At 33.3% G+C, this 21,610-nt stretch overlaps 1 protein-coding gene across 6 annotated transcripts in view; it reads right to left on the bottom strand.

Annotated features, from left to right (window-relative positions):
* LOC119073361 overlaps positions 1–21,610 on the bottom strand; it is a 72,629-nt gene that overhangs the window by 48,394 nt on the left and 2,625 nt on the right. For 4 of the 6 annotated variants that reach the window (XR_005087034.1, XM_037178764.1, XM_037178762.1 and 1 more), the window contains exon 2: positions 14,447–14,787. The exons of the other annotated variants lie outside the window; for them this stretch is intronic. Coding sequence is in view for 3 of the 4 variants with exons in the window: in XM_037178764.1 (XP_037034659.1) it covers positions 14,447–14,560 (114 nt within the window). In the remaining variant the exon portion in view is untranslated. The remainder of the gene's footprint in view (positions 1–14,446; positions 14,788–21,610) is intronic. 6 annotated transcript variants of the gene reach the window in all.

Here is a 21,610-nt window from a genome sequence, read left to right as displayed (position 1 = left end):
GCTCAATTTCTTCAATTCTTCATTTTGTTACCTAATGTCCGAAAACAGTTAAACATAAATTAGAGAACAAAATCGTGGCATGTGACATTCTTTCGAAAAAAAATGCAATGTCAGCGGAACTGGATTGAGGGCGAGGTTACTGTACTTGTCAGGATGACTGAATGAATTATTACAATTGCCAGTAGGACTTGGAAGTGATACCTTCTATCATTTCCGAACAAATAATTCAATATTAATACATAAGATCAACTAAGCTTTACCTCTCCCAACTATAAAAAAAGTTAATTCAAAGGTACTGTTATCAAAATGTCACTTAAAAGGCTTATGGGTGCTAAACGTTGAATGCAACCTTCAGACGGCATTCGCTATAAATATTAAAACGTTAAATAAATGCCAACACTCCATTTTTCTTCGCTTTAATGTTAGTAAAAAAAAATTCAAAAAAATGAACCATTGAAAGTACGATGAAAGTGACAAATTTAACTTATTATTGTATATGCTACAGAAAAGTATTTTTGCTAGTTGTAACGTCAAGTGAGTTTTTTTTATTAACGAAAATAAAGATGCATGGCATAGGAACTGCATAATGTGCTTTAAATGTTTTTCGCGTACATATACAATAGTTTAGTTGAAATTATTTTACAACTTTTGAACGGAAGTTCGCAAAAGGTGACGGAAGTTCATTCAGGTCATGTGAATGCATTTTACATTTTTGATTCAACCGTTACGTCATATAAAAAATGTGCATACGAACTTACATGTTGTGAGTTGTTCAGATAAATATCTCTAGGTATATCCGAGGTGCAATAAAAATTCTGTCTTTTCCTATGACATGACGCACGTAACTTATATTTTTACTACAAAGCACAGTTTACCGTTTATATATCTTTCATTTCGGATAGGACAATAGAAATGAGCAGATCGACAATTTTCGTTTTGGTACATGATTAATTACGTATATGAAAACTGTAACTTTAGAGCATGACCCACTGATATATCGACAAACATCAAATACTCAAAGATTGAGCATACGGTATTTTATACGTTGCGCTTTAGCAACGGACTACACAAACTCTCACGTGATCAAAACCGCTTAACAGAACAAAATTTGCTCTTCTCGTACCACTACGAATTATCATGTAAAGTAAATTATGAAACCTCCATTGAAAGGAGACACTGTTTCGGCCTCGAAGCTCGGTGGTGGCCATCTTCAGTTGCTCCACCGGCATATTTGACATATTAACATTAGTTAAGAAATATTGAAGGTGTTATTCTTTGGGAATAAAAATCGAGTTAATTAACTTAGAAGAATCTCCGGTAAAGATTGTGGTGAGATCGATAATTCTCCGATACAGCAGAGAGAGGTAAAAAATCAAATGTGTGACAATGTCTTAAAGACAAGGGTCTGCAGAGCCCACGGCGATCCACTTTTCAAATTTATAATTCAACGCATTCCTCAATATTTTTAATCATTTCAAATGAAGATTTTTACGTTGAAAATGAGAAGAAGGGTTTTATGTTACCCCAATGTGTATGTTGTGCCAGCACAAGGTCCTTTGCATAGTGTTGTGCTGACTCAAAAATAACATACATTCCTTGCCTGGCGAAATCAAGATATCCGGAAACTCCTAAATATAGAATGTTAAGCTCTTCTGAATGGCTGAATGCCTGACAAATGCAAGATGCTGGGCTGGCACATTCGTAAACTTTGAATGTCTTATGTCTGAAACATGCAAAGTTTTATCAGAGGTTACATATCTCACTCTGTTACCCTGTCATCATACGTACTTAATTTAGTTAATGAATTTGTTTCGAGTAATGGTGAGTAATGAAGCTGTATGCTGACGCCCATAGATCGTTCAGTCTACTTCGATACTAATTATCCATTGGCAGTTCCAAATGCATAAATATCTATTATAAGCCTCTCTGAGACCTATTACCATTTTGGTGATTGTTTCCAAACGATGTAAATGTATAATACACGTGCACTATACACACAAAATTAATCACAGAAATGTTGCACGAAATTATATCCGAATGACATAAATTATAAGCATACACTTCTATAGTACACGTAAATGTGCTTTACTGGTTCAGCTAAACAACAATGACATCATGACAAAGGCGCTGACACAATTTCCAATGGAATTCTCTTATTAGAAATTTCAACGATATTGAAAATGAACTAACAAAGCAAAAATACACCCACACACATAGGGTAATGGACATAAGGAATGACGAGAACGCCAACATAGACATTAGCGAAAGTAAATTATGGGAATGGAAAATTCGAATAGTTGTCTTGTCTCCTTATAACACAATTAGAAGAAATCTTCGCTAAAATGCAGAAGGAAAGGGAAAGCAAGAACAAATTATTCAGAGGGTTTGTATTAGTGAGGTAACTAAAAGCTTGGTAAAAAAAATAATTTTGAACGTAAATGAAACGGTACCATTTAAAGTTATACGATTTCCTTCAGGTGTATCTCGTTCCTCGTTACTACTGCATTGCTCGTATCTCAATTAATTTAGATAAAATTATTTCTGCTTACAACGAGTACGTGTGCAGCAGAGCTACTTTCATAATACATATACCAGTTTCTAGATACAGTTTCAGAATCACCAACTTCTGTGGCAATCGCCATTTCACTGGCAATTTTTCTGAAGTTAAAGTTAGTTCGGAACAAAAACAATTCAAATATTATGAGAAATGAGAAAACTTTATAGTTTTCATTTGATTGGAAAATGCTTCTTAATGTCTTTTATAGCGTACCATGCCACAAAAATACCTGATGTGCAAAGTTGAAATGCAAGCGCCGCGCCGTTTGTTTCGTGTTCACAATTTATATTTAATGAATGTTAAGATTGAAATTTTACTATGGTACGGGGTATTGTGGCTTTTATTGTACTCACTGAAATATTCAGTAGTATGCTCACTGTTCGCCCATGTATTTTGTTTTGTTCGATGTGAAACTTATTCGAAAGGAATTTGGTTCTCCGTAATTAAAATTTTGTTGTGTGGTTTATCTACAATAAAATTGTTTAGAAACTGACATTTTTGTGAGGGATTTATCAAAAATAAGAACTTGTTGTTCTACGAAATTTCGGAAATTGACATCGAATACCCATCAATTTTTTACAGGGTTAAAACAAGCTACAATAATAGTTATTTATGCAACTCAGCACCATAATGTTCGAAAACTGCTAATTTTAAATTGCATAAAACGTACTATAAATCTCGGTGCGAAGTACTTGATCAGGCTCATGATATGTATAATGACACACGGCTTAATAAAGTACTTCGCATTCTATGTCATAAATAACCACTGACGATACGTTTCCTCACTTGGTGGCATAAATAACTATTTCTAAATTCTGGAATCATCGAACTTCATCCTAACATATCATCGACAACAAGTCAATTTTTCGTTATATTTTTGATTTTAAGTAGCAACATAGCAAATAATTGTATGGGCATGTTGCTCCCGAATAATAAGGAATAAACTCGAAATTTATAAAGAAATAAAATGCTCGAAATTTGAATACCTTCCAGGCGTATAATTTTTTTGCTTGTTATTTTGCTACAAAAATATGAGAAAGAAGAATAATCCCAAAATTGTAACTCGGGCTACAAATCACCGTCCAACCAGTAAATTTCAATTATCTAAAATCTAAAAATTTCATTTTCTATAAAAAAAACCCTCGTCTCGCAAAAAAATCTCCGTTTCGTCATTTTCAAATTGAATTTTCCCAAAGATATTTATTAAATATTTTCTGATCTCTCGGAATATACATGACAAGACCGTAGACTAAAAGCATACCGAAAAAAATCTGCATATAATTGAATGATATCCAACAGAACAGAACCAGTCTTCTCCTATCTTTTTTTTGGGTCGTACGAAAAACGCGTACATTTATTACATAAACAAGATGTGCGTATATGTTACATTTGAAGATATATGGGATTGGTGATGAGATCGTTGTGACGCTCCAGTGAAAATGTATATCCTTAACTTAATTGAAGATAAATGTTAAGGGCCTTGTACAGCTTACAGATTTATCATTTCTTTTTCCATTTTTTGAATAAAATGAAAATACATGTAGGACATCCTGTCTCACGTTACTTGTTCCGACTCGGGTTTTCATATTTTTTTTTACAGAAATGAAATGTTATTTTCGAATTTCCATAATTTATTTTAACTTTTATATAATTTTACCCGCTATAAGCTAGGTGCTGAAGCATTAGTTTTTACTGTGTGTGGTTTATCATTAAATTTGCATGTTTTGATGTGAATGTAAAATTGGTAGAGACCGGCGATGAATTATTCATGCAAATTCAGATTGGCTAAAGATGTGAAGTTGAAAATTGATTTCATTTCAATTAAAGTGTCGCATATATGCATTCACAAGTGGATGGTTTAATGCGTTTTTATTACATTGTCACTAATTTCGATCATTTTCATTACATTGAGCAATGAGCATAGCCAATTTAAAATTGAATCGATAACAAAAGAATATATTATGAACAGAACAAACTTCGTAAATTGGCCGTCAAACCGTCTGAGAGTTCGATATCGATTGTGCGGGTATTCAATGGATGTAAATGAAAATTACAACAGTAAAATTGAAAATACCTTGAAAAAATGATATGAACATTGAGCATGCATATAATAGGAGCTGGATGTGATTGTTTAAACTTTTCGGATGTTATCTATTTTTCGTCACATAAACATGTTTTGTGTGAGCATATTCATTCACGTGCTTTCTCAGACAAATATTTTATTTTTTTAATACTTTGAGGGGAAAGGGATTATCGAGCTGATTTTCAAACATGATTTTGAGTGTATACCTATTGAAACTTATTTTCCATATTTTGATTAAAATTCTAAAAGAGTATGCTGTTACGTCATGTATCTAATTCAGACCATCTTATAGATGAGCCTACATAAACAAAATGTGACGTGAATTCTGATCAATTCCGGTCTACCTTAAAAAAAGCATTTCTTTACACGTGTGTTGGGAGTGTGCTAGGTCCTTAAATATATGAATATGACTAAAAAAAGCAGATAAAATTAGCTGACACGAATTGAATGTATTCGTTGTGGTAGTTTATCTATGAACAAGAAACGGAAAATTTTCTTTGATTGTATTGGACATGACTTAGATAATCTTATCTGATATGTAGCCTGAAATATAAGCATACGCTCCAAGGATCTTAGTTAACAGATCTTCGTCTTAAGCAAAGAATTCAGTATTAAAAATGAAGCAGCCCTGTTCTTATCCATGGTCTACAAACAATTACATCGGGTACATAAAAACAACACGCCTGCGACAAATGCCAATTAAAAATTGATTACAAGCTTACAAAGTTACATTAATAAAGTTTCTTAAAAGCAATAACATATTCGTGTACCTTAGCTAAACGCACCACTTTATCAAGAACTTACCGAAGAAAATTATAATTGAATTTTATGTGACATGGCTTCTACTTAACTAGGTGTACGGTATCACTAAAGAAAGTAATAAATTTTTGCAAACAAATTTTTCTACATGCAAACATATCAGTCATGCCCCTTAAGTCGTCACTTTATTCAGTTATGGGTTAAACTTTATAAAGTTTATCTTTATACGCTGCACGATGCTCATGGCAATCGATTAAATAAAGTTGTCTATTCCTTTTATGAAATAGTACAAAAAAAAAACCGTTTTATTATTGCAACTTCCAACCGAGGAGAGTTCGAAACAAAGTTCAAATAAAGTGAATTTATGAATCATTTTGAATTTCAATAATAATTTTTGCTTGCATTTCTCTTATCATTCAACTGGAAGTTTCTCAATGTGACGCAAAGAATGGAACTTATAAATATTGTCATAGAAAAACACAAAAATTTTTCGACATAATCGACTTTGAAACAGTATAATAGTTTTGAATTTACGAGTGTCGGAAAACTTGTCGGAGAATAGTTTACGGTTGGAAACCAAACTTTTTCCAACTTTGAAAGTCTCGCTTTTAGTTTAATTTCAAAATGTCAATACAATAAACCCTCAGGTTAACAGTAGGTGTACACGAAACACCTATTTCAAAGAATAACCAGCAGATAACAATATGATTTATTTGGAAATTTGTATTTGTACTGTATACGATAATTTGTTGTTTGTGCAGGCAAGCTTCAGTATCGCGTAATTTAAGCAGTATGTATTTACAATGTGCCAAATGATTTTGTTATTCTGAATTGTAGCAATTACTAATACGGCAGTTCTATTTAAGCAATTTCCACCCTCTGCTGTTTAACTTAACTGAAGTGGTTCAAATGAAGCGAAATAACGAATTTAACCTTTCTAAATGTTCATTTAAGAAAAGCTTCCGTTCTACTTGGGATCAGCTCAAATATCAAAATATGTACGACCGACATATAGTATTATAGCCATCTTTCAATTTATAAATGATGACGATGTTATTATGAAATATCAAACCACTTTCAATGAAATCAACGTTATGCTGCGCATAAATTTTAATTATCTTATCGTGACACATTGTGTCGTTTTAAAATAACTAATAAGATTTTTCAGTGTCAAATAATATTGCAAACAATTTTCGTACCCAATAATAAACGTGTACCCACTTAAAGTAATCTAAAATAAATTAATTAATTCTTTCTTTTCAGGTGATATAAATCAACTTTGCTATAAAAAAATTGATTACATTCTTTTCATATCGTTGACAATGAATTTTAAAGTTTTTTTTTTGTTGTCTTGATTCTGTTTTGTTTTGCTTATTTTAGTTGTGGTATATGAAAAGCATTCAAATCAAAGTTTTTGAATAAAGAAACAAAAAAATAAATAAATTATTCATTTTCGTTGCAAACAAAATTCGCATAAAGAAGATCGCTTCAAAATACTCTTGGATGAAACCGCAAATTTGTTGAATTATACATACGTATGTTATGTTAAGTTCAAACTATACCTAAAACATCTATATACAGAATCAGCGAAACGTTCAAATAACAAGACATACAGCACGGCAAACTTGAATTTATATTCTCCGTTGTATTCGTTAACTTGTGCGGAGAAAAACTTAATTAATTAAACTCACCGCACAGAAAATTTATATATTTCTTTTTATATTAAAATGGGGAGAATATGTTTGAAAAGTTTTCTGTTTGAAAAAAAAAATGAAAATGTTTTGTTGTAGACATTTCCGGTTTTGGTTGGCTATAATACGAAGAATGAATAAAATTACTATAATATATTTTCCTCCTCATGCTGGAGGATTGATACGTACACTTTTTGAGACCAAAGCAAATACAACTGAAAGGAAAATATATATCTGGTTCGAGGAGAGTTTGTCTGTTTTATCATTGCAAGCTTTTGTCCATATAAGGTATATGTATAAAGTACATGACAGCATGACATAACAATGATATACACATCTGGAATATTTTCTTTTTATAGAATTTTATGGATTTGTTTGCTTTAATATTAATATAAATGTCATTAAAAGTAACTTTTTGATGGAGAAAGTTTTCCATTAAGTGTGGTAATAACAAATGAGTCATAATTTTAGAATTTCCAGCAACAACATTTTTGAATGTATGATGGCGTTTTAACAAGAAGTTTTATTATATCATTGTCATTTAAAATGTTTTTAAAGAGGAAATAAAAAAATTTATTGTCATTTTTTCTTCCTCTGAAAAAGCGATTAACATACAATCACCTACAGTACTTATTTTTGCGTCAGTAAAGTGGATGTCTTACAATTTACGTTAGACGAAGTTTTGCTGAAAACCAAATAAATTCTGTGTCATTTCACTCTTCACGCAATTTTGCGACCTCTCTTCACATATTCGCTACATATGAACTTTCCATTCTTGACAATCAGAACTTTCCATAGAGCATTTGTGCTCCTAAGGGTGTATCATGGATTGATAGCTACGTTGAATCGGCCTTTTCTATATAAGCGGGGGTCAAAAGTCTCAGAAATTCATAATTTTAGAGCGGTCTCTTTCTAAAAATAATTCTAAGGTCGAAACAGAACGTTTAAAAATAAAAAATTAAAAAAAAATGGTCCAGACCCATCGCCAAATTTTGTCATCCCATACAGGGCCATCATTTTTTTTTTTAACGTACGTTCTGTTTCGACCATAGAATTATTTTTAGAAAGTGACCACTCTAAAATTATCAATTTCTGAGACTTTTGACCCACCCTATTCTATATTCCGCTAAATTTCCAGTTACACCAAGAAAAACTATGTTTTTAAAACGTTTTCCCTTTTTCCACAAAGTCTACAATCTCAACCCACATTTACTTGTGTTTTTAGACTTTGAAGTAGTTCATTTGACATTAACATAGAAAACACGCAATGAAATTTACTAAATCTAACAGAGAAGCGAATCTAATCAAATGAATGTTTCAACACGTACGGAATTTTGAAAACCGACACCGATATACTTTTGGTATGTATATTATACGTCGGCTCTCTTACGGAGTACTTTTTGTTGAGTGGAAACCATAAGCGCACGCTGTGCATTTTAATATTGATAGCAATTGTGAATGGCGAGTGCTTTACATACATGACATGAATGAATCAGGATTCACTAAGAAATGCAAATGGATGTTTAAATGTCAAAAATTTTCCACGGGTGAAATAGTTGCGCGTACGTGCATGATAATGATAAACCCGTTTAAAGACTTTTTTTTTTTTTTTTTTTTTTTTTTTTTTTTTTTTTTTTTTTTTACATGCAAGCACAAACACAAGGGATATATCCCTTTGATGTTGATGGTTCACATCAACACGGTCTAGCCTAAATAATTGGGGGAAATGCTCGGTAATGGGTATTAATATTATTCTTGAAAAGTTGAGGATTACATACGGGGGGGAAGACATGAGCCGGAAGACTATTCCACAAACGAATCGCAACTGAGAAGAAAGTTCCCTTGAACTTTGCCGTGCGGCAAAATTCAGAAGCGACAACATGGGGATGTGCTCGTGCTGATTGCCTAGTGACAAGAGTCGAATTGTGGATAGGCGGGATCAGCGTCGATATCTCCGATGAACATTCACCGTAATAGTATCTGTAGAACAACGAAATAGCACCAACGATGCGCCGATGTTCGAGAGTGTCAATTGGATTTGTAACGCTTTCGTCACCGATCAATCGGATAGCTCTCCTTTGAAGTCTTTCGAGAAGATCCAACGTTGAGGGTGGAGCACCGACCCAGAGATGAGAGTTGAATTCAACTAGAGGCCTTACATAAGCTTTGTATATAGTCACAAGCTCTGTGGACGAGAAGAATCTTTTGCATCTCCTGAGAAATCCCAATCTCTTTGCCGCTGCCTTCGTCACACTCACTACGTGTTCATTCCACAGCATCTTGCTGGTAACATTCGTTCCGAGCAATCTTAGACTTGAAGTGTCTTCAAATTCGTCGGTCATGGTGGGCAGAGCCGTCGTCATCTCAGTCCTCTTGTGGGAGAACCGACATTTTTGAGTCTTGCCTAAATTCAGCTCAACTCTGTTAGCTCGGACCCACTCCTTAAGAACACCAATGTCGGAACTCAATGTCTCTACCATACCTTTGCGAGCCTCATCTACATCCTCTTTCTTCGGCACTTTATCGAACTTATACGAGTGGTGTAGCGTGCTGTCATCAGCAAATCCATGAATGGGATTGGATGTAGCGTTCAAAAGGTCATTGATGTAAATCAGAAACAAGATTGGTGAAAGAACCGAACCTTGGGGGACTCCTGCATTTATCTCCAGCCTATCGGAAGTAGCTCCATCAAGTACAACTTGGATCTTTCGACTCTTCAAAAAACTCTCGATCCAGCAACACATCTCTGGACCCACTCCGAAAGCAGCTAATTTGCTGAGCAGGTTCCTATGCCAGACTCGATCAAAGGCTTTTGAGAAATCGAGAGCAATCGCTTGAGTCTCGCCAAACGAGTGAAGAGACTGACTCCACATCTGTGAAAGATATGCCATCATATCACCCGTTGAACGTTTCGATCTGAAACCATATTGCCTATCGTGTATGAGCCTGTTCGTCTCTAGGTAAAGCATTAAATTTTGCTTAATTACCTTTTCCATAACTTTTGCCAACACAGAAGTTATCGCAATCGGTCGATAGTCTTTCGGATCAGAGCGGTTTCCCTTCTTCTTGAAAACCGGCTGAATATTTGTCAGCTTCCAGTTAGCTGGGTAAACGCCCGAAGAGTAAGACAGATGAAAAAGTCGAGCGAGTGGCCGAGAAAGCACAGAGTTACAGTTCTTAAGAACCGTGGCGGGAATACCGTCAGGACCAGAGGACTTCTTCGTGTTGAGGCTTTTCATCACTCGGCTAATCACCCTAACTCTAAAGTAGATCCTTTTCATCCTACACCTTACTCGCGGCATAACCGGCGGCGCTTGGTCCGTATCATCTAGAGTAGAATTCTTGGCAAAAATCCTAACAAACGCATTCGCTTTAGACTCCGCGTCAATGATCGCACACTTTAAAAACACTTCACGTTAAAAACACTTTACGTGATACGGCAATGTAAATGGCGCTTCACTCATATGAAATATAAATTTGCATTGCCTATTTACGCAAAGCACTGTACGTACGACTCGCATACGGTACGAGGTTCCAAATTTTTATTTTGGCTAATGGGAATACAGACCTGTCTTCGAGTCTGGCAATAACGCCCCTGCTCATCAAAATAAAAATTTGGAACGTCGGTCGTAATGTACTGTTATTGTTCGGCGGTTCATATTTATCCCATACTCACCACGCACATCTCACACATTTGTACATTGCATGATATCAAGTCATTCTTATCTAGACGGTCAAACGACTAGAGGTGTGCGCTGGGTGGTTTTTCTTCTATCGGCGTAACCGTCGGCGTTGGGTCTAAATGACACCCTAGACCATTGCCATCTTCAGAAGACTTTTAAGTAATAAACTAAAGAATCAATTTTTTTAGTTTGCAGAAATCGGCGCGAGGCAAATTACAAAGTTATAGAGTTTACGCCGATAACTTTTTGACTTTTTGAAGAAACTCTCGAAAATTGTCGGCGTATCCGTTATAACTTTTAACTTTACCTCGCGCCGATTTCTACAAACTAAAAAAAATGATTCTTTAGTTTATTACTTAAAAGTCTTCTGAAGAGTGCAATGGTCTAGGGTGTCATTTAGACCCAACGCCGACGGTTACGCCGATAGAAGAAAACCCACCCGGTGCACACCACTACAAACGACGCAGGCAAATATTATTATCCGATCAATATAGTTTTAGTATAAAGGAAAAACTTGGCGTCCCCAGCAATTGTTTGTATACGAGTCGATAAGCTGAGAAACAGCTGAAACAAAATGCGTAACTTATTTCAAAGTCACCGACTGTAGAAATAATTTCTTTCAACTTAACTACCACAAAGAGAAAATCAGTGTCTGCAGAGATCAAAACTTATGGTCAATCAGTCTTATTGATTAAACAAAACATATCATTAAAAGATAAGTGAAAAATAAATTGATTTTAGTGTTTCTTGTATACAACTGCAGAAGTTGTAGCTCTTTGCAAAAGAAACCTACGCCATATACATTCAAAGCTTTGTCAATTTTTTTAGTTTGCAGAAATCGGCGCGAGGCAAATTACAAAGTTATAGAGTTTACGCCGATAACTTTTTGACTTTTTGAAGAAACTCTCGAAAATTGTCGGCGTATCCGTTATAACTTTTAACTTTACCTCGCGCCGATTTCTACAAACTAAAAAAAATGATTCTTTAGTTTATTACTTAAAAGTCTTCTGAAGAGTGCAATGGTCTAGGGTGTCATTTAGACCCAACGCCGACGGTTACGCCGATAGAAGAAAACCCACCCGGTGCACACCACTACAAACGACGCAGGCAAATATTATTATCCGATCAATATAGTTTTAGTATAAAGGAAAAACTTGGCGTCCCCAGCAATTGTTTGTATACGAGTCGATAAGCTGAGAAACAGCTGAAACAAAATGCGTAACTTATTTCAAAGTCACCGACTGTAGAAATAATTTCTTTCAACTTAACTACCACAAAGAGAAAATCAGTGTCTGCAGAGATCAAAACTTATGGTCAATCAGTCTTATTGATTAAACAAAACATATCATTAAAAGATAAGTGAAAAATAAATTGATTTTAGTGTTTCTTGTATACAACTGCAGAAGTTGTAGCTCTTTGCAAAAGAAACCTACGCCATATACATTCAAAGGTTTGCTGTCCGCATAGCTAATGAATTACGATTAACAAAGTGTCGTATTAATAAAAATCGCAATACTTGCTACCTGACATACCTATATTCACTTATTTTCAAGATCAATAACGCAAAACAATTAGCATATCAAATATTAACAAGACGCAAACACAGTTGTATCGCATGCACTCGCCGAAAGAGAAATGCATCTCGAATATTGAAAATCAAGCACGACAAGAATGTGAAGATGCGAAAGTGTTTCGCAAAATAGCTTAAAATAGAATATAAATTGTCAATAAAAAAAAAACGAAAATAAAAATACTCCATCATCGTTGTAGCGAAACAAAATATGATATAAAAAAAGCAATTTGTATACGTACAATTTAATACCATCAGGTATCAGCAAAAACACTTATTGCCGTCTCTTTTTCGATCATAAAGCATTTCATCGCTGCTCTATTTTACTCTAAAACTAATTTAACAACATTTCGAGTTGTGATTTTCTTATCTCTCATAAAAAAAAAATTAACATTAGTTATCAGCTATTTCAACGATGAAATACTATATTAGAGAATTTTTGCAGTGTATGGTATCACGTATAATTATATTTATATATATGTGAAACAATACACATAATGACATTGTTTAATCATACAATGGCTCATTGTATAATCACAGTTTGTTTCGTACAGAAAAAAGTCAATAAGTCAATAATTCTCCAAATTCCAAACACATGTGTTGCAGAATTGAGAAAATATCGCGACCTTCGATAATTTTATTTTTATTTAAATTTCTTTTCTGTATTAAAATTCTTTATTGAAGCAAAAAATCGGTTTCACTATGATACTCTCCAATAAAATTGTTGGTTTCGTTAATAATACAAACAACCTGAAAGTCTGAAATTGAGATAAGGCAAATATGCATGCTGTTTTATACACAGCGTTGGTGATTATTATTTAGGTATGAAAGCTCGGTAGGAAAATGTTCGCATTGATTAGAGAATGAATTTCATTTTCAAAGTTTCTGAATACAGAGATTTTTTTATGCAGCACAGAGTGTAGTGAAAGAAAAACATTTGCATAGCAGTGATTGCATTCGTTGCACAAACTCAATTGAAGAATGGAATATTAAAACTTTTTCTTTGCATCCACAATGGTTGCGAACGGAGGAAAAAGTTTCTGTTTTTTTTCACTAAATTAAAATTATAGTTAGAAAAGCCGGATAAATTCATTGGTACGCAATACTATCATAGGGATTCGGTTTCAGAGCCATTGGACAAACATCTTTTAATAAAGATTTTTTTATAGACATTCTTTATGGCAATATATTGTCAGTTTTTTGAATGATGAGATTAAAACAAAATGCATTGTCCAGCGACAAAAAAGCCCAGGTTCGCTTTTCAGTGGAAGACTAAAAGACTTCACTGGATTCGTTCAAAAGTATAAACCGTATTCCGATATGCTAACAAACCATAAACATTCAGCGGACCGCTGCGTTGAAACGATTTCGTTTAAAAAGAGCCAATTTGTAAAACAAACTTGAGTTTCTTTGTTTCATGTTTAAGATGTTTAAACAGTCGGTGAAATAAACTAATTTTGAAGATATTACGATCACAAAATCAAACAAGAAACAACGTTAATATTATTTCAAGTTTTATAATAAATTCCGTAGTAGTAGTTGTGTGTCTCTGGCTAACCTTGGTTAGTATTATTTATCGATGCGTAGATTAAAATATGTGTTTACCGCAATTTTGCAGATTACTTCCACGCATTTATACGAAGCCTATCATAAATTCTGTCAGGAATTCTTTATTTTTAATTTTTTTTAAGAAAGAAAAATTCATAAAATGTACTCTATATTAAGATCTACACACCAATAAATAACTCTTAATTAATCAACAACATCAAGCATCAAGAGAAATACAACGATGATACGGATTTAAATTTTTAAAAAAATCTGACAACTTAATTTTCATTAATGGTTTACTATAAAGCCACAACCTGTATGCCTTTTTAATTATTTCAATTATTTTTAAAACGAAAATATTTTCATTCTTCTGAATTTTTCGCTGATTTTCTTTTAATGCAAAATCATTTTCTTTGTTTCGTTCAGAACCAGGAACAATATTTATTCGTCTCATAATCCAGTATGGTAATTTTGTTTCGTTTTTATTACGTGCTAATTTATTTCACATTCAAATGCTATCAAACGAAAACATTCACATTCTATTGAGTTACTCACGTTAGTTTCTGCTAGTTCCTGGTAATATGATTCACCGCTACCACGTCTAGATCCGACGCACATAGCCCGACGCAATAAACGTGACAAAAGTGAGCATAGACCACATTTTTGCATGGCCCCATCAACCGATCCTCGCTGTGACGAAGTGTTATCGCTTGCGATTTGATTGTTTGTTGGACGACCTTTTTTGGCCCCCTTGGGGCCTTTCGGCGATGCCACCGTGACGGATAACGATTGTTTGAATTTATTTTATTTATTTTTCTGTTTTTAAGTTTTGATTTTATTTTAGCACAATGTAATTTCACTTTTAATGTTTTCCGCCTTCAATTGTTGATTATTACCTATTCAGAATTTAAATTCAGTTTTCGACTTAGTTTTGCGAACAAAATATTAATTCATTTATCAAGCAGCATTTACATGAGAAATTCAATGAAGATTAGGGTGGATCGATTTTAAAAATTTTAATTTTAATTTTAATCCAAAAAGCACATAGTGTGCCAAAACCACCTGAGTCTCCTGATTATTTTTCCGCAATTTTTATTTTATTTTAATAGTGCGGTTCGAGCAATTTTTGAATAGAGCATTTTTCACATGTTTAGAGGTGTGCGCCGCCGAGTTCAGTAAAAACATTGACTTTTCTATGAATTTTTAGATTTTTTTAAAAAATTTTTCAAAATATATCGGCGCACCGCGGCTGAGCCGAGCCGCCGAGAAATATCGTTTTCGGCGCGCCGCCGCCGGCACATCTACACTCGGTTAGCCGCCGCCGAGAATTTTTGACTGGCGCACACCTCTACACATGTTAGGGATTTTTCAAACATTTATAGCAGTGAGACCATTTCCGATGGACCCGGTGATCTTGGTCATAAAATGGAGAGAACAGTACAAAGTTTAACTAAGTATGTCACTATTAAGTTTGAAATTTTTTATTTTCGTGAACTTTACGGCCATTCAAAATTAAAATTTTGTTCTCAAAGAGAAATTGATCCACTTCGGAGTGAAATCTCAAACTGAAGATGAACCTTGACCTAGGTCAAATTAACCGTAATTAATACTTAATTTCTTAAAGAATTCGAAGCAAAAGAGATTTTTAAAAACGTGATCACTATGGGCTCTTTGGATTAAAATTTGAAAATCGATGCACCTTAATGAAAATACTGTCTATTGAAATCACACGAATAAAAAGTTGGCAGAATTTTCATTCAACACCAGTATCAAATTGGTCAGTTCAATACACAAATTTGTGTGTAAGTTAAGATGTGATTCTTCATCCATTTAACGAGATAAACGCTAATGGGTTACTAGCAAAATCCATGTACCAAAAACGAGAAGATTGGTAAAAGTAAATGCAAACAAATAATCTTATTATCAGCTAATAAAGAGTGGATCAATAATGGGTGTGGCGTCGGATAACAGTGAAAGTGTCTTATGTGTAAATTCCATTATAAAAAACAACAATGGAATCATTTCACCCTTTCGACCTAACTTTACTAAATCTTGCTGTAAAGAGTACGAATTTCGTATTCCCAAGGACTTTAAGCTTTACAACAAAAACAGACTTATTCTTTAATCGTAGCTTATTTATGAGAAAGGTGTAGAACATTGAATCGATTTCGTGACGATTTTAGTAAATTTTAAAAAACAGCAGACTATTATTTCAATCAGAGTGCCGCACACTGTGCGCACATACTAGAATTCTCTATTAGCCAGATGAGAGTATTGTTAAAAGCAGGGGGATAAAGAGAATTAAATTACTTATCTCAAATTGTTTTATGTCGATAAATAGATTTTAAGTGGAATACTTGGAATGGAGTAGATGTACAAACAAAGTGTTAGACAAATCGTTTAAATGGGTGGATTATGTAATACCGAAACGATACACGGGTACTTTAAAAATGATTGACATAAAAATCAACGATTGGCCGTTCGGGTAATATTCTCTTTTTGTTTAGTCACACACAATTCGTAAAAATTGCCTTAGTTGAAAAAATGTTTGGCAAAAAAAAACTGTTCCGTTTGTTGAGTTGAGAGGTAAGAAATCGAGGGGTAAACATTTTAAGCAAATACTGGGATAAATGCGGACGAAGAGCGGGTCAATGCTATATACAAAGTAAATAGACATATAAATGGTGTACGGTGCGAGTTGATTGGGGGACTTGATTTTGTCTGGTCGTTCTATCCTCAAAAATAAACCCAAAATATCCGATGAAAATGTCAATATCATACGCACATAAAGCTCTTAAAAATCTAGAGACATTAGTTCCATTTCCTACCCTACAAGTTTATTGATAAAGTTTTATGTTACAATGACACACATATGTGTATACCAATATACTCCTTAGTGTCCTATTTACATAATAAGGTGCTGGCTGTCCATTTACAATTTCTAATTGTACCTCGTTATACCTTTTCCTAAGTATGGTTTTCCATTAAGCTCTAAACCGAAATACCGTCACAAAAACAAAAAAAAGACTATTTATGAGCCTTGAAGGCAATGCTTTTTGCCGTTTCTACCATGAAGGCATAAACATCAAAACAATAACAAAAAAGCATGAACAAACTTAAAAGAAAAATGCCATTTCAGTATACATAAACCGACTAGAAGTATTTTGGTGATAAGATGATGTGCTGTATTCGCTATATATTATATGTTATATGCCTATATTCATAGTGCGCTGAAAAGAAGGAATTTTATAACCCCTCCCTTACCCATTTAATTTTATGTGCTTTTGAATAAAAAGGAAAATTACGAAACAGAACTTCGTTCAAGAATTTCTTGGGATAAATATTGATATTCGCTTTCGTTGTTCTGTTGAAAATTGGGAAATTTGTTTTCTATAAATTTATATGTATATTTTGTTTGTGTGTATTATATATACCATCCACTTTGTACTTGTCCATATACATAAATATATTTAGATAGAAGATCAAAAATACACCCATTTAGCTTGAATTGTCAAACGAAAGTCAACGAGTCAGTGTGTTGCCAAGTCGAAATTGTTTAACTGTACGTATACGAAAAGATATACAACACCGAAGCAGTATATTTCGTTTGGGCGTTTTGTGTGACAATAAATAAATTCATCCAGATGCCCTGTTTAATTTTCGAAATAAATAAACTAAAAATATGTTACATAATTGAGAAACGTAGATTATTTCGATCCAATTTTATATCTATATACCAAAAATATAAATATAAATTATTGTGTAAAATTATAAATTTGAATAAACAAAAATATAATAGTAAGACGGTGACCGTGTCTTGATGGGTAGCCCACTCACAAGAAAAACAACAATAATTCATGAGTGTATCTAGTTGTTCTTCAACTTACTTGGCATACATTGAAGGAATCGTAATAATGGAATTCTATTCATAAATCGTCAATGAAATCAGATTTTTATAATTGTATCAGTCTATTAAAAAACCTGCGAAGCATTTTTAAATTCAGGTACGAACAGACCACGACTGGGCACCTTGAATGAGTAAATATCTTTTTGTGTTTCGAGTGCGTGTCAATGGGAAATGTTAGTCGTATACATTGTATAAAAGAGGGGAGCTAATGTTGAAACATTTTGAAAGCGGGACGAATATCTTTTCCCGTGTGGAAAGTGTCTCAGGAAGAGTTAATAAGACAGGAAAGGACAATCAAATCTCAGCCAAAAATTGATTATACTGATATGACTCTTGTATACATTTTAGCTGTGTCTTGCACTGATAGCATATAATAAAAAGCTAAAATGATTTTACCATTACAACGACCAGCATCTGTTATCGATAACGACAACAAAAATAAGCAATGAGTTGTGGCTCATGAAACACGTTAGATGTATGATTACAAACTTTTCTTATAACAAAAATAAACCTGAATTGCAAACTAACTACCGCACGCCGGAAAAGTTTAATAAAATCAACTTAACCACTGTTCATTCTGCGCGATGAAATTATTTAAAGGGAAGAAAAGTTTGTTTTAGAGTAAGTTATTAGTTACCCGTACTTCCTAAACAGATACGGTTCCAGCGAGGCGATGTGATTTATCTTCATTTAACAATATTGGAAATGGTTTTAGAACTTATTGCAATGTCCAAAGTAAAGAGAGATGGATACTTAGGTGAATTAGATACTGCTGCAAGAAGCTGAGTTACGATAAATTAATTTGTTGCGACATTAAACAAAAAGTTCCACCGGAAATTAGGCATTTAATTTAACGAAACGAGTTGAAATATTTCATCCATTAGTACTTTCGAATTGATTCTAACTGACATGAATTCTACTGCATTCCTGCTAATACTGATTCTTAAAAAGATTTTAAGCCGTCAAAAAACAGTAAGTTATAGACAGATTGGTCATGATACAAATGTTCATGGACGGTTACAAGGCTTGCGAGTTTTTGCGAAAGTTAGCGCTACTTCGATTCACACAAATCTACACTGGATATAGTTGCTGCCAGCAAATAATGTTTTTTAGTGAGTCTCTCTTAATATTTTAAAATTTATCGAGAAAAAAAAATATCATAAAATTCGTTGACTGTTTGAACATCAAAAGTGAAATATAATGTCTGAAATAACAAACACATTCTCATGTTGTACATAGATATATTGAACAACCGAAGGAGATATGTATAAATTGAAGGTGTATTTTAGAAACTCTTAATTACTATTAACTATTTGATTTTTTTTTTGTATTTAAATATAGGCACTAAAGTATGTATATACACATATTATACGGGGTACGCATAGCATATATGTATAATGGATGAGTAGCAATGAAACGGAAATTTTATGGGAATATGTTTATGTTGTAAAATAAATTTTTGATGTATCTAGTTCATAGAAAATGAAGTTCCTCTGTCAATAAGTGATTTAAATACACGTACAGCGTACAGCAAAACTGAATAAATATCAAAAATCAATTAAGTCCCTTTTACATTAACTACGAAGCAGATCTTAAGGCGTTTCTGTGAAGACAAAACCTAGGATTTATTAAATGTATTTTGAGTAATTGAAAATTGGATAGCTTCTGTACATTGACAGCTTGTACGAAACACATTGAAAGTAATTAAAAAGTCTTTAAAGACTCTCGAACAAGTCAGTCTTGGTACGGTGACTTTGCACATGTAGTTGGAGTTGCATGTGTCTGTTAAATTTAATTAGCCTCATCTACATAATAATAACACGAGTTCTTGTTATATATCAAATGTGGAGATAAATAAAAAATTGTTTTCAAACTTGAAATGAATAACGGATAATAAAGCACGGATAGGTTTCTAAGAATTAGACTTAGCATCGAAAAGAGAACTTTTGTTATTTTTATTCTGCTTTACTTGGAATCGACACAAAATTCCTCGAGTTGCTATAATCCCATTTATACAACACATTTATTCTAGCAATTGTTGGCTGAAATATCGAAATATTTTCAGAATTCTTTTAAAATTGTTGAACTTCGGAGTTGTTTTCTATTACTCAAATTTGCCTACGAATTAACCTTTCACCTATGCGGAGGAAGACTTCTGAACGGAGATAACAATTGAGCAATTATAATGTTGTTGTAACGCTTACATCAAACATACGGCATTTTTTTTGTTCGTTCGCTTGCTAAACAGCTTGTTGATAAAATGAAGATATTTTCGGTTGTTTATTTTCGCTCTGCTCAATCAAAAACAAAATAATAATTTTAGACGTAATGGAAAGTAATTGGATGCTTCTTTTGTTTTGTGTTTTTGTTTGGAGAATTATTGTCAGTTTGATCCTACGAAATACCTGCTTTATAGATGAATTTAATTTAGCTTTATCTGCCAACATTTCTTACTCGAATTCGATAAAACGTTTCTTCGTAATACTTGTCTCAAATACTGTTTAGATACCTATATATAGGTAGGTATAATATGACAAAGAGCTGGAAGACATTTTAAAAATTGCATAAGCGACACGATGCAAAGAAAAATCCTAAAAATAGAATAAAGTTGAGGATACTTGATTGAATGGAATGTAGTGATTTGTCATGAGATATAATGCTTACGAGATTCATCGTATAAAACTGTCCTTTGTCACAAACTACAGAAAGAAAGTATCTTGAAAGCTTTAGTTGTAAAGGGCAACCATTTTATTGGAATTAAAAGTCAATATCATTTCGTTTCTTTTTTAATTTCTAAATAAAATGTCCGTTTCGCAATCGCAATGAAAACATCTTCAATATTTGTGATTGAATTTCTGCTGAGGTTTATAGAGGATAAAAGACACATTTGTAAAATCGACCACTTTTCATCTAGTTTTATAGAATAACTCCCCCTATGACCGTGTTCTTCATTTATCTTATAGCAAATCTTTTTGTTGCAACTTCACTGTTTATAAAAAAAACTTACGTCTTTTGTAAATGACGTCCTACTGGTTAGGATTTCGGTCAAAATTTTCGAAAAAAACAAACTGTTTAATCTAACTTTTAATGTATTCGACAAAAATTATGTTTCTGCTACAACACAATTTCTTCTTTAGATAATTACCGAACAATTCCTTTCGCGTGATATAAATAAATAAAGTTCCCGTTAGGAGAGTGCCCATAATTTGTTCGATTTTTCCAGAAACTTTTTTTATACCTAAATCGTAAATTTAGACAGTTTTTTTTATTAGTAACAGTCTAAATACATGCACAGAAATGTACACGACGTGAATAATTCTACAAAACAGAAACAACAAACTTGAATTTGGAAATATAAATTCCGTTTCCATAATAGCTGAACTGATATCATTGAGACTTGTCATGTAAAAAATACGGAACTGTGTGATAGTAATACCTATACTACCCACAAACTACGTGTACCTAACCACTAATATCCTTGCACCTGATTTCCCTATGCAGCAAAATAGTAAAGGTGAAAGTATTTATAACTTTAATCACCCCGTTGGTGATGTACATATTTCCAATTTGATATTTTAGATTATTACTCTGAGCTGTCGTCGTAATGGTAATCGATGTGAACAAATAGCAAATATTTGTTAATGTGAACATTAAAATCCATATCTCCTATCCCAATAACTTCGGATATGATATAGTTTGCATTCATTATGCAGTATTCAAATTGACGACATTCGGATAAGCTTATTATATTCAAACAAAGTATTTCGAAAAGCACAAATATTTGCAATTGCCGCCGTTGTGTGTGCTTAATA

The sequence above is a fragment of the Bradysia coprophila genome, unplaced genomic scaffold (genome assembly GCF_014529535.1).
Source record: "Bradysia coprophila strain Holo2 unplaced genomic scaffold, BU_Bcop_v1 contig_138, whole genome shotgun sequence".
NCBI lineage: Eukaryota > Metazoa > Arthropoda > Insecta > Diptera > Sciaridae > Bradysia > Bradysia coprophila.
Note: the sequence above shows the minus strand (reverse complement) of the source record. Positions and strands in the feature narration are given on the sequence as shown.